This window comes from Buceros rhinoceros, unplaced genomic scaffold (assembly GCF_000710305.1).
Source record: "Buceros rhinoceros silvestris isolate BGI_N320 unplaced genomic scaffold, ASM71030v1 scaffold12888, whole genome shotgun sequence".
NCBI lineage: Eukaryota > Metazoa > Chordata > Aves > Bucerotiformes > Bucerotidae > Buceros > Buceros rhinoceros.
The window spans coordinates 21,587-35,112 of record NW_010425331.1 but is presented as its reverse complement, the minus strand read 5'-3'; the positions used below and the strand labels follow the sequence as shown (position 1 = coordinate 35,112).

General features: G+C 45.8%; 1 protein-coding gene across 1 annotated transcript in view; it reads right to left on the bottom strand.

The window, feature by feature from the left end:
* Nucleotides 1-13,526, bottom strand: part of CPS1 (carbamoyl-phosphate synthase 1, mitochondrial) — a 71,767-nt gene that overhangs the window by 36,764 nt on the left and 21,477 nt on the right. Inside the window, exon 15 of the mRNA XM_010141114.1 lies at nucleotides 9,044-9,162. Coding sequence (XP_010139416.1) covers nucleotides 9,044-9,162 — 119 coding nt within the window. The remainder of the gene's footprint in view (nucleotides 1-9,043; nucleotides 9,163-13,526) is intronic.

The window sequence follows — 13,526 nt, the reverse complement described above, 5'->3', positions numbered from 1 at the left end:
CCTGCTTTATTCCCTTAACTTTTTTCTCTCCCACACTATCTTTGTTCTGCTTTGTTTTGACTTCACCTATAGCCCTTACGGTTTCTGCCTGTCTCTGTTTCCAAGCTACCTTTTCTAAGCTTAGCTTTTGCAAAAACATTTAAAAAAGCCTATGTATTTTTATCAGCACTTCTGCTTTTCATCTTCATTGCCAAGCGCATCCTTGCCTGCCCAATAAATCAATATTTTATGAGCAAGCAAGCTCTGAACCAGGAAAAGGGAAATGATTAACAAACAAGCAATTTTCCTAAATCACAGCTTTTGAATTATGTCCTTTGCTTGATGGTATTTTTAAATAAATAGCATTATGTTATTTGAGTGGGAGGAGAGGGGTAAGGCCGCTTCATTGGGATGTGTCAGGAAGCTGAAGCATGAAAGAGAGTCATTGGACTGGATTTTCCACTCTGGCCAAGGCACCGAGCAGCTCCGCTGCCCTCGGTGGAGTCAGGCTAGCATAAAACAGGGGAGAGGCACAGAAGTGTCAAAGCAGCTGTTCCAACAGCAGAACAGGAGTCCAGAAACTTTTGGGTTCAGATCCCTGAGTAGATGGGGTTTCCTCTGTGAATTCCCCAATGCCATCGTCTCCTTTCCCAGCAATATGAGAACTGAGCGCTCCACCTGCCTACAACAGCACAGCAGACAGCTGCTGAGGATTTGCAGAAAGGAAGCGCTCCCTGTAACTGCTGTCCTCTGTGCTGTGTCCTAGCCTGGCACCACCAGCCTGCTCTGCCCTCAGGGCACTCCAGGCAGGTGTACCACCCACACCCTTGATCCACCACCTTTCACCACGCCACCCTTCTTACTCCAGCAGATCCTGCTCTTTGCTAGTGTCAGAAGTAAACAGTCCTGCCTAATCCAGCAGGTTGAGCTTCCCAGGTTTTGGGTTCAGTGCTGCGTGCAGAAAGACTTCCCAAAAGCAGGCCCACTTCGCAGCACCACGGTACGGTATAGCCTGCCGTTCTCATGCACTAACGCCTCCACCACAAAACTGCTTCTCCTCAGCCCTTTCTATTTTCACATCTCAGCTCAGAGGCAGGACTTTGTGCATAAACTATGAATGCCAGAACTGAAGGCATGGATGGGTGTTTTATCAGAGGAAACAAAGCAAAATCCACCGATTCCCTGGCTAAACAGATGCTGGCCATCACCAGCTATTAAGAAGAACGCAGTCATGTTAGATTTCTCTTCTAGGTTCAGCATTCCCTAAGTAGAAGTGAGCAGACCTGATGACCCCAAGAAAATGAGCCTGTTTCAGTGCAGTTTTCTCCTTTGCCCTCCCTCTCTTCTGCCTCAGAAACACATGTAGCTGGCTGTCATTTGATTACTGACAGAGAAAGAAAATTGCCTTCATTTGCAGCTTGTTTCAGTTCAGGTTTTCTGTATCTCATTATAACAATATAATTCATTGTTAGCCCCCCAGCAGGGTGGGTAGAAGAGAAGCAGTGATCATTGGGCGACATGATTCATTTGCCTTGGGCTAGTGGCTTATATTAGGTTAGGATGCTTACTAATTCACATAAAAAGATAACCAGTTTTGTACAGGACAACCAGCATGCAAGAGGAAAGCAGACTACCCAAAGGGGAAATGAAACCATGATTTTTTTCCTCTGCTACTCCCAATGCACGATAAAGAGAAGAGATGTAGCTTTCAATGTGGCTAATACGAAAGATGCGGTGGGAGCCTCTATTTGAGCAGCACTTAGACAGGAAAGGTGTTCTCATTTCTCACTGCCACAGAGGCAGGTTAATACAGAGGAAATGCACCCAGCTCATTATGAGGTAGGAAAGGTTAGCTATGAGAACGCAGTCCTGGGGATGCAACAGTTTTGCCACTTGGCATTGTCACAGAAAACCAGCAAGAGTCAAACACCCAGCAGTGCTGCCTTCCAAGCGCCTGAAACGAGAATCTGCCACGAGATGAGAAATTGCCATAAGCCTCCGAGGCAGCTCCCAGGAATCTGGAGGCACAACCAGAAGGAGGGGAAGGCAGAGTAAGCCAGCAGAACTGCTCCACCACGTTTAAAGGGAACTGGATCAGAGAGCTGGACACCCTCAGCACTGCTATGGAATTCAAGCTGCCCCTCTGCACGTACTAAGCGCACATCTTCATACCTGGATAATTTCCATTTACTAATAAGGATAATTTTTAGCATTTTTATCTTAACTCTCATGGAAAGAATATAAAGAAACATGTGAACAGTACGGTAGGGTGATGCTTATCTTACAGATAGCAAAACTGAGACATGCAGAGGTTAAGGGGTGATGATTTTTAAGAGGCAGCATCCCCACCACCTTTGCTCAAAGACAGCCTTTTAGACTTGCTGGAGACACTAAAACTAGCAAGAGTAGAATGCTTGAGTGCAAGTAACCCTTCCAAGAGCTCACCAGAAATCCAGCGCTAAAAAGAGAAGAAAAAAATTCTCAGTTCTGGCTCTTCCCAGACACACGACCCAGTCCTACATCACTGCCTCCCACTTTCCCCTGGAGCATCACTTACTTTTCAAACACAGAGCAAAAAGTCTTCCAGAGATTAAACTCCCGTGCAGGTTTATAATCAAATCTGAAACATGGTTAGATTAAGCGGTCATGATTCCAGACTCCTGTAATGCTCCTTTTTCCTAGGATTTGCCTTTGCAAAATGACAGTCAGAAGTTTTAGAGATTCAAAACTGTTCACTTTCATGGAAAGCTAAAGTCATCTGCACATTCTGCAGTTTGTAAACAAAATAAGTCTTTCCCAAACCTTGCTTCTGACTCCATCTCAGCTTCCAGTGTTGACTTGTTGCTTTTTGCTTAAAATTCCACCCCGCCGTCTTTGGAAGTCCATCCTCTTACTTCCTCAGTAATAAACAATAAAAGGAACTGGAATAAATTCCCCATAATGAGGAAATTTTCACCTGGCACAGAGGACCTGGGGAAATCTATTAACTGACTGGAGGAATGCTGGCAGCGTTGTAATTACCAGGAAAGCCTCCTCGCTTCAGCATGGCCCTCCCTTCCACTTGACCAGCCTTCATCTGATCCACCAGTTCAGGAGTGATGCTAAATAAAGGTGCCAGCAGAAAGCCCCAGCTTGATATGGGAAGAAGCACTCTTTTTCTTGTCTCCCAAATCAGGATTTGCTTCATTTTAGGTATGTTGTCAAGTTTATTCCTACCTGCATATTGCTTAGGTGCACGTTAAGGGGTCTTGATCAATAAGATCAGGAATATTTCATGAACTGAGGGCCAGAGCCTGAGCTGGGAGCAGCTGGGACACATCTGTTGCATCAGTTAACATCTGCCCTGTAAGCCCACAGGCTTACACTTGCAGGTCACCTCCAGTTTATTTCAGCAGCTATTCACGTGGCTTGGACATGAACATAATAGGAGCTGGAAAGACAAACACACTCCAGCTCAGCCCAGCAGTCTTGAACTCAACACCTAAATCTGGAGGGAGGGATTTAAGCCCAGACTACAGTTTAGCTACGGCAAGCAAGGTGGACCGAAAGCAAGAAGTGATGGAACAAAAATGCCTAATTTCCCATCCTGAGAGAGCTCTTCCCTTGTCAGTATTCACAGACCTGGAAGGTTTCGAAAGCCTACTTGATTTCAGGCTGGATTATGTACAAAGACACTGTCCCTCTCTGCTTCAAGGCTCATAGTGCCTTCCTTGATTGCTCCTGATGTTTTACAAGATTTTGAACATGCTACAATTAAAATAATGAGATCAGTGTGTAAATTCTCTCCCCGCTTCTCTTCTCAAGAAAACAGATTGTTACTATTTTTCCTCTCCTGAGGAACTCATGAGATGACTGACAAAAAGCTGTCTAAGGAGTGTTCGGGGAAGCAGGAGCTGTAAACCAACAAATCTCACTCACTGAACAACTATCACTCCAAGGCTCTGCATCTTTAACATTCAGTCCCCGGGCTAATAAATTTCATTGTGGACATCTTGATTTAAGTAACATGAACCTCACACCAAAATGCAGCCAAGAAATGGGTCCTCAAAGCCTATTTTCTGCCTCTGGTAAAAGAGAGCTTTGAGGTCTTTGCTGGGATGCCATGGTACAGACTGCCCTGCTTCTGGTATTGTACATACCAGTTATGGAGATTCCCCACTGGCTTTTAAAGGGCAATGCCTGCACATCCTCTCTATCAAGAAAAAAATGCGTATTGTGTTTTTACAACTGTACAGAGGTTTTGAAAGAAAATAGAGCTGTGGAATTACTACCAGTGGCTCTATAAGACAAGCAGAAAGTATCTTATGTCAGACCCACACAAAGCACAAACAACAGTGCTGAATAGCTGCTTATGTTATATTCTTCTCATGTACTGAATTCCTAATTTGCTCCTGAGTCTTCCCTGCCCCACAGTTCACAAAGATGACAAAAATAATCTTCCCAGTTAGTTAAGAGCAAGGACTACAAATATGTCAGTGACAGCTCCTTGCACAGTATAAATCAGTGCAATCTCATTTAGCGCCACTGGACCTGCTCTGTTTTATACCCACACAAGTTCTGAATTATGCTCTCTGACCTGTCCCAAGTCAGCAGAAACACTGCTTTTGAGAAGAGTGGGTGTGCAATAGCTGCTGTGGAAGAGCACTGGTTATTGATGGCCTCTCTGATCTTTCCTCCCTGCATTCTTTCCCAGGTCACCTGCTGGAGCCAAGTTTTAATTCCTGCACCTGTATTTCTGTGGCTACTCCACCATAGTCGTGTTTTGAATTCAAGTCATGCTTCCAGCAAGCAGCTTTCAAAGCACACCTTTCACAGACCCAAGGACATGAGCTTTGAAAAGGAATTTGCAATAAACAATTTCTTCATGGGCGACTGAGCAGAGCACCTGGCTACTAATGCTGGCCGAGGGTCTGCACCCTCCTGCTCTTTTCTGCTTTCCCCTCTATCAACCTGTGTTTCTTTAGGAATGACAAGAGCAATAATAGGACTGCATTTACCTCTTCCAAGCAAACTACAGGCCTGGAGGGGTTTTCACTCAATGCCCACACAGCAAGGACACATTCTCCTCTAAAACGAAGCTCCAAAGTACAAATTCAAAGCCTCAAAGTATAAAGTTATCAAAATGCGACTGGTGCCATCATTTCCCGCTGCTAATAGGCTGGCTAGTTTGGTATCCACCAAAAGGAAGACCTGCTGTTTTCCTTAAGGTTCATTTGAAGAGCTGAGATTTAAGAAGGCCAAGTTCTGTTCACTGCTCTGCCAGACTGCCTTTGAGACTTTGGGCAAGCTTACCAGCTCTGTGCTTTGCTGCTCAACTGCAAAATGGGGGTTTATCGTGCTCCTCTCTTCTCAATACAGTGCCACTTAACAGCCTTTTATCCATATGGAAATGCTCCTCTTTGGGCAATATTCTCACACTTCTGCCTGTTGCAAGAAGGCCCAATCTTTCCTGAGTCTTACTCAGATTTTCCCACTGGTGAACTTGACCCCATTACCTCTGCTTTTCTCCAGTCCTTATGAGGTCCCAAGTCACGGCAAATACAATCAATTGCGGGTTGAATTGCTATAGAGATGCCTAAGAGAATTGGGAGCACAAGTCCTACTGATCTTCAACAAGGCCTTTGCCCCCACATCACTTGGGTGGAAGTGATGATTGCACCATAGCTGCCTACCTCTTCACCTACACTTAACAGCATTTGTCATGTATTCTCCTTGCATACAGCCACACATCTCAGGGATCACAAAATCAGGAACAGATACAAATAACCATGGCCACATGCAAACAAATCCTCACTGCAGACAGTCAAAGAAGAGATGCAAATTCCAAAACAGGCTTTCCCTTGCACCCAGACCATGAGTGTCTTGCATCCAACATGCCCCAGATGTTACTTCCAAGTCTGAGCTTTAGCTGTGCTCTTGAAGATAAAGGTGCTACTGGACCTTACTGCAAATCTGACTCACTCTGGACTGGGTCCATAACCCTGGTCATAAAGTCACATCTCACTCCTCACTGCCTCAGTCAGCTAGACACGGTCTGCTCAAACGCCCTTCTTCTTCACAAGCTGTCATTGTGATGGACAGCCAGTGAGGTCACAACAGGGCTCTCCCCCTCCATTTTTTGTCTGGACAGGTGAAGCCAAATCTAGCAAAAGAATTTCCTGATAACAGCATATCCTATTGCACTACCACTACTCCACAACACCATCGCCCACTCGTGCACTGACAGCATGGTGTGGTGCTTGCTCTTTCCGTATGTGTACGTATATGTGGCTTTGTTCATGCGTGTATGTGGTAGGCAAGGTTATAGTTAAGATCACAGTGGTCAAAAAAAAAACAACAGAACCCCACAGTGTAAGTTGCCACTTAAAATGAAAACTATGTAGGTCACAGGAGAAACAGCAGAGGCACATGTTTGATGTGTGGTATTATTGTATATTCCTGGAAGTACTCTTAAAACGGCCTCCTTTTCCCAATTCAACCCAGGCCATTTGCTTTCCTGCAACCAAATCACAAAACCCAGAACAATTCTTTCTCCATCTTAGAGGGCCCAGAGGCAGAGTCAAACAGATTGCTGGATTGTCAGCATTGTTGCAGCATGACAACAGCTATACAGTCTCCCCAGCACCAGGTCCAACCTTCTTTGGAAAGAAGTTTGTTGGGACAAATACAAATGTGACAGAGGGTGCCTTTCCCAGTCTCTACAGTCTCTGCAAATGGCTGGCCTTGCCTGTACCCCACAGAGAATAGACAAATTTTTGTAGGTCAGAAAGGTTTTTTCCCCGCCGTAATATGATCCCATACAACCTTTCACACATAGAAAGAGATTCCCTGCATAAACCAGTGAGGCCTTCTGCTCATCCCTGATCGCTCCACGTGGTGAGGATGCAGGACAGCATGCAGGGTGTGAATGCTGATTGCTGAACTGCTCACGAAGGCCTCCAGCTGCCTCTGACCCCCCTTTCCCACCTGTCTGTCACAGCCACTTGTTCTAGCTCTAAATTTCCTCTTGGCAGAGACCATCTCCTTGTTACCAGTCTCTACAACAGCTCTGCAGGGCCCAAATCAAGACTCTTGGCAGAGACGTTACTCCAACTGCATTCACAGTCACACCGCAAAGGAGCCCCAAACCAATCCAGAGACAAGAAGGAAGTGATAGATTCAAGAGAACAGAGAGCAAACTTGTAACCAGCAACAGTGCCTGGGAACAGGACAACAACTTCTGCTAACTGTGTTTCAGCAACAGAACGATTTAAAGCAATCACAGTGTCTTTTCGATTGTAAATAATCCTGTAGCACAGGTAAAGCTCATGCCAGGCATGCTGGGGACTGGAAACAGCTGGCTTCAGGAAGAGCACGTGTGCCAAGTCTCATTTGCATCACTCAATTAGCTTTCCCTCGGCTACTGCAGAGATGTGTTTCCTGATGTGGCTCACTGGACTAGTCTCTTAGTTCAGGTCAGAACTACTTTTCTCTGGTTCTTTGCCTTTGTGCCAACGTGCCTGCAACATCACGCAGCTGGACAGTCCATCCCCTCCCTCTAGTGCAGGCTGTGAGTTAAGACAGTTTCCTTAGGAAGGTCTGAGTAAGGATAGGGGAGTGAAAACCTGCACTGATAAGTGAATGAGACTCAGTTAACTTCAGCACCTGCAATCTGAGCTGAACTGTGTGAAGCCGCTTAAGACGGATACACCGTTGGTTGTGTATGACACAAATACAAGGTTGGATACTGCAAAAGGCCACCTATACAGCCAGCTGCCTAGTCACCAGAAGGTTGAAATACAATATGGGATGGTACCAGCTACTGATCACATCACTAGTAGTGTAATCGCCTGCCACCCACTGCAGGCAACTCCGTGATAAGGCAACCTCGGTGATACAGGACGGTTCGGCAGGACTGGCCTCTGTGGAGTGGTGCTGGATTTATACCAGCTGACGACGGGGCCAGCCTCTGGGATTCCAAGTACACCATTCCAGAGCATGCCACTCCAACAGTGAGGAAATCAAACGGAATCTGAAGGCATTGTTTTTCCTCCTCAGGAGCTGCATGTGTACTTAAGGAACTAAAGACAAATGCAGCATGACATGGATGTTAGAGGGCAAAACGTGTGCAGCCAAACAATAGATTTCTGTAAATAACCAAGCTACTCCTTCTCTGCAACATCTCCCTCCTTATTTTTGTTTAGCTCCAGATCCAGCTTTGTTCCGGGGGGCAAGGGAGAGCAACTGCTGCTCAATTAAAACCGTGCAGCTGGTCAAAGAAGCAGAAATCACAGCAGATGATCTCCCTAGAATCTTAGTGAGCTACTGGCTACGGTGCACTCCCAGTGCCATCATGTGGTGAAACTGGTTAACACAAGGGGTGCCCAAAGCAGAAAAGCCATCCAACATACAGCGGCAAGGTTCTCTCAGACTCGTAAACCATGAATGGAAAGCTCAAGTCAGCAAGAGGCTGGAACTGAAATACAGCACAGAGCTTTAATTTACCACCATCTTTCCGGTTTAGCCTTATATGGTTATTTTTCTGGAAGAAAGGAGAAGATTTATATTTAAATCTGTCTGGAATGACTGATGTTTGAAAGGGCAGTACAAAAGCAACACGCACTGCATGATCACAGCAAGGCAGAAAAGCTTAAAAATCAATTGGCCAGGCTGGAAAAACTGACCCTCAGGTGTAGTGAGTCGGGACAAGTTCTGTCTTTGAAGGCTAACTCTGTCCTAGGCACACAAGTGCAGCGTGCTGGTACTCGCTGCAGGCCACCCACATTCCCAGCCTTAGCCTCGGAGATAAAGCAAGGATTTTCCAAATAAACCAGAACTTCTATAATTCCCAAGAACAGCAAAGATACCTAAGCACCTAAAGAAGCTCTTTTACCAAAAAAGCGTCCTCAGAAATTTTCTCTGTCCAGGTAAGGCGGTGAACTGATTTTAAGACAACATTGCTCACTCCGAGCACTGAAATAAACTTCTCAGCCTTGACTGCATCTGTGTGCAGGGCTTACCACAGGTTTCCCAGCAGGAGGATCCCCAGGAGAACTGTTGTATCCTAAGACAAGGCTGTCCTTACCTGTTCGCTTCCTTCAGGATCTTCTCCATGTTCACGATGCCGCGCATCTTATACAAGAACCATTTGTCAATGGCGGTGAGTTTGTGAATGACATCCACAGGGACTTCGTTATCCAAGGCCTGCGAAAAACAGGACAGCACCAAACAGCCACTTTAACACATGCTTCACAAGTACAGGTTTCATCTGCAAATAGGTAGCAGCAATTACGTAGCATAAAAACATAAAAAGTACTGTAGATTAAGCTGGACAAGCCAAAGGTTCATCCACCCCAGGATCCCATCTCCCACAGCAACAGAAAATGTGCCCTCAAGCAGTGTAGGGAGGCACCCATCACTTCTGCACATGCTCTGGTACCGAAAGCCGGCTTCTGTTGGAGTAAGTGAGAGATAATTTGCTTTTCACAGAGTCAGCAGCCAAACTTAAACTGGTGGCAACAAGGCTTGGTAGATATTGAGTGTGTGCCTTCACTACCTAATGCAAGGCACATTCAGTCGCAGCGCCGACTCTTCCATTCGCCCCTCACTGCTTAGGCTGCTTGGATCTGAGAGCCACCGCCAGCCTCCTACCTGCAAATGTTAACCAGCAAAGTCCAGCTTCTCAGCTGCGGAGCAACTTTTTGCTTTGGACCACAAATCTTGATTGCCCCTTGAAATACAAGGCTGAATCAAAATGGATGTTCTCAAAATACTCCTGAAGCAAGGGGAAGTCCAGTCCTGGGTGACACACTGCAGCTACAGCATAACTTAGCCTGCTCTCTCTGTATCTCAAGTTAATGGCAAGATCATTCCAATTCCCTGTGTTATCCTGCTGGAACTATTTATTTTTTATTTTATTTTTATCAGACTATTTGCAACCATGGATTAAAAAGGAAACCCACAGTGATTATTCAAACAACATTTTACATTTTCCCTGCACTATTTAAAAAAAAAAATCTCAGAGGAATATGCTAGAGAGCTCCCCAGTATAACTGTACTGGGGGGCAGTTGTATCTCGATACTTTGCAGTTGTATCTTCTATAATTGGGTCTCACCAGGAGTACAGTTAGAACTCTCCTGATAAAACAACTATAACCAACCATAATGATAATAACAGGTGTCCAGCTGAGCTGAAGTAATCAGGTTTATTAATTTGGTACCACATTTAATTGTCTTTTTTGCAGGGCAGCATCTCTGGAACAAAGCCAGAGCAATGCCAGTGGAGAAAAGCCCAGCATTAATCCAGGAATGAGTTTGGCCCACTGCACCCTGGCAGTATTCCTGTTATCAAGCTGTGGACACCATGTTGTACCATCACTGTCATGTGGAGACTTTATGCCAGCTGAGAGAAAGGCACAGGTCACTTCAGTGCTGTGCTCTGAGAAGGCACCACCTGCACAGACAAGGGATGGATAACAGCTCTCATCCAGCACTGCGAAACACTTACACCACCCTCTACCTTTTCTAAAGGATTCCAGGCAGCTTGCCCAGGTCTCGCTCTCACTATTATTCTCTTGTCCTGAGAGGTAATAAGCTGCTAACTCGAATAGCCTGCTTGCTCACAAGCAGCAGTGGAAATCTCTAATGCACATTTTGCTCCTTTAGAGCAACCAGTCACTTACACACTGAACTTTCACGTAGCACTTGGCAGCCAACGGCTGCTGCTCTTCCCAACGCCTGCAAAGAGAAGCCTGGGGCCCTCGCAGTGGTCCCTGAGCACTGGCAATAACAAGGCTTAGCTTCTCACGTATTTCTGGGCATAACACTGGTTCCTGATTCCTTAGTGTTTGGAGGGTGAGGTCACACCGCTATGTTAGTGGGACATGATCAGGTCTTTCTTCTGTCCCTGTATTTTCACAAAACACGTGCAGACTTGCATGTCTTGAGGGTCTCCAACCTTCAGCCAGCAGTCCCTGAGCCACACATACCCACACATGGAGCATGAGCACATACATTCAAACTGCTTAGGACACTGTTTAAAAGTCCTAGGGATCTTCCAGGGAAACTGAAAAAAAAACCCAAACACCTTCCCCTCCTTAATCAGAGGAGGGGGAGAGAAAATGAAGTGTCTTCACCACTGGCGGGCAAATCTGGAGAATGGGAGAGAAGAGTAAGTTTGCAGACAGTTCTTGCTCCCGAATCACCACACTACAGGGACAAATCAGGTTTCCAGGCAGAAAATCTGCGGGATTTGATCAGGGACCCTGATCAAATTGGGGATCTTGTCAGGATCAACCCTGACAAGACTCTGATGGTTTATGTTATTCAAATCTACATGAAGGAGTACAGCCAAAACACATGGTGGAAGAAGAGTGAGAGATACGGCAGGACAGCACAACTTTAGAGCCCTGCTCACCTTCAAAAACATCTCATCCAGTAGACACTGGCCCCAGCTGGGAAGCCAAGGTTTTCACAGGAGTGCCTTCACACTGCGACTCAGGGAGCAAGCCTGGTCTCCAGCAATGAAGGCCAGCTCAGCCAGCTGTGCTGTCTCTAGGACCGGTGCCCTTGTTCCTTCAGTCCCGTCCCTGCTCCTCACCAAAGCAAGTATTTAGCTGTCCTGTGGACAGGAGCACAAGTGCAAACTACCACGTCTCTATAACTAAGAAACCAGGGCACCCGTGTGAAACAGAGTGTGGATCGAATCCACAGTGTAAGTATTCTGAGGCCACTTGTATACAATCCCTAAGAGGGCCCAGAAAAGCTCTGACACAACTTGAGCAGCCCTGCTCATCAGGCACTTACATCCTTGCAGCACTTGGCCACTCTGTCCAAGAACAAGCTCATCTATTTCAGCCTCTATCCTCCTGCCTTCTTTTATGTCACAACAGGAAGTCCCGTTGCAACAGCAACAGCTCTGAATGGCAGCTGAGCTCCCTTCCCCTTCATGGGAACAGTTACTGTTTTCATCATCCAACAAAGCAGAGGGAAAAAGTAAAAAGCCTTAGTGAGTTGACTAGTGGGGCTTGGCAGGGAAGGAGAAGACATACAGGGAAGCTCCATCCTGTTCCAAACAAAGCTGATGGCTAATGGGGACTAACTGTTGGCTTTTAAATGTCAGCAGCCTGGAAAGGGATTTCGAGGCAGGCAGCCCCAGCTGCCAGAAGTACCTCTTACTGACACTGCTTGCCCCAGTTATTAACGGGGACGAATTAGTGCACTGTGTCAGACACGGGCAGGGAGGGATTAAGACATTGATCTTGCTTTTTGCAGCAGCTCCCAGTGAAAATGCCACCAGCTGGGAACACCCAGAGTGTTCAGTGGAGCCCAAACTCACCTTCATCTCCCCAGATCCCCTGTGCTAACACGGGGCTAAGATTAACCTTTCACTAAAGCTCTGTGAGACACTCAGAGAGACAAGAAGCAAGATTTTTCTCTCAGTCACAAGAGAAAGCTATAATAAAGACCAAGCACAGCTGCTGAAGGATGTGCTACACTTATGAAGACAAGCATTTCCCCAGCTTGAAAAGCGAGAGACAACAGTTGGATAAGCCAAACATTTATAGAACATCTTGTGGTTTTCATTCAGGTCATTTATAAGAGGAACAGCTCCGTGAAAACTTTTTTTCGTTTTGTTTTGGTTTTTTACACATACAGCACAACCTCAGTTCTCCACATTCATGTGGAGGACGTAGTAAGACACATCTACACATGAGCACAAATGGCTTAAAAAACTCCACCACAGAAAGTCACGGTCACAAAATATAGTAACTGGGCGCTTCCCTGCCAGGAAGGTTTGCAATCTTAAAAAAAACCAACAGGTAAAAAAGACAGCTGTCCCCTCCTCTCCTTAGAGTGTATGGACAGGTGGATAAGTTAGCCACAGCAAAACCAGAGCGTGAAACAACACCTGCCTTGTAAAGTGACTAACTCCACATTTACCATGTGATATACACACACAAACACCACGTTGCTGAAGGAATAAAAAATTTCACACCCTGGTCCCCTTACGATACAGCCCCCATTACCCAGACACCTTGAAATGTGAAGTGATTTGCCCAGTGTGACAGGAGGGGTTAAAAGAATGCTAGAGGAAGATGAGTCTATTTTAAAGAATGTGGCATTTCCTGTGAGCCAAATTTAACATGGAGGTTTAATTTTTTTTTAGTTTCAAGCCCATACCAATGCAACAACTGCAAAAAGACAGTGCTCTCAGAGTGCAGCTTGCCATTCTTGACCATCCTTTGCTTCAGTTCTCAAAAGGATCTTCATTTTCTTTCTTTCCTTCCTTCCTGTAAATTAATAGTAATCTACAAAACTGGCCAACTTTGACCGACACGCTAGTGTAAGTCAGAGCTGAACGTTAGCCAGTATTTAGCAAATGATTATATTATAGGAATGCGCAAAGGGAAGTGATCCAGGCTCCGCCAACACTCAACTACGAACTGAAGTGCCAGGACACAGGAAGGCACCTGCTGCTGAATGCAGTGAGCGTTGGCTAAGATTGTACCCAAAGGCAAACACATGACCTGAATACAGAAGAACAGGAAAATACAGATGTCAGCAGG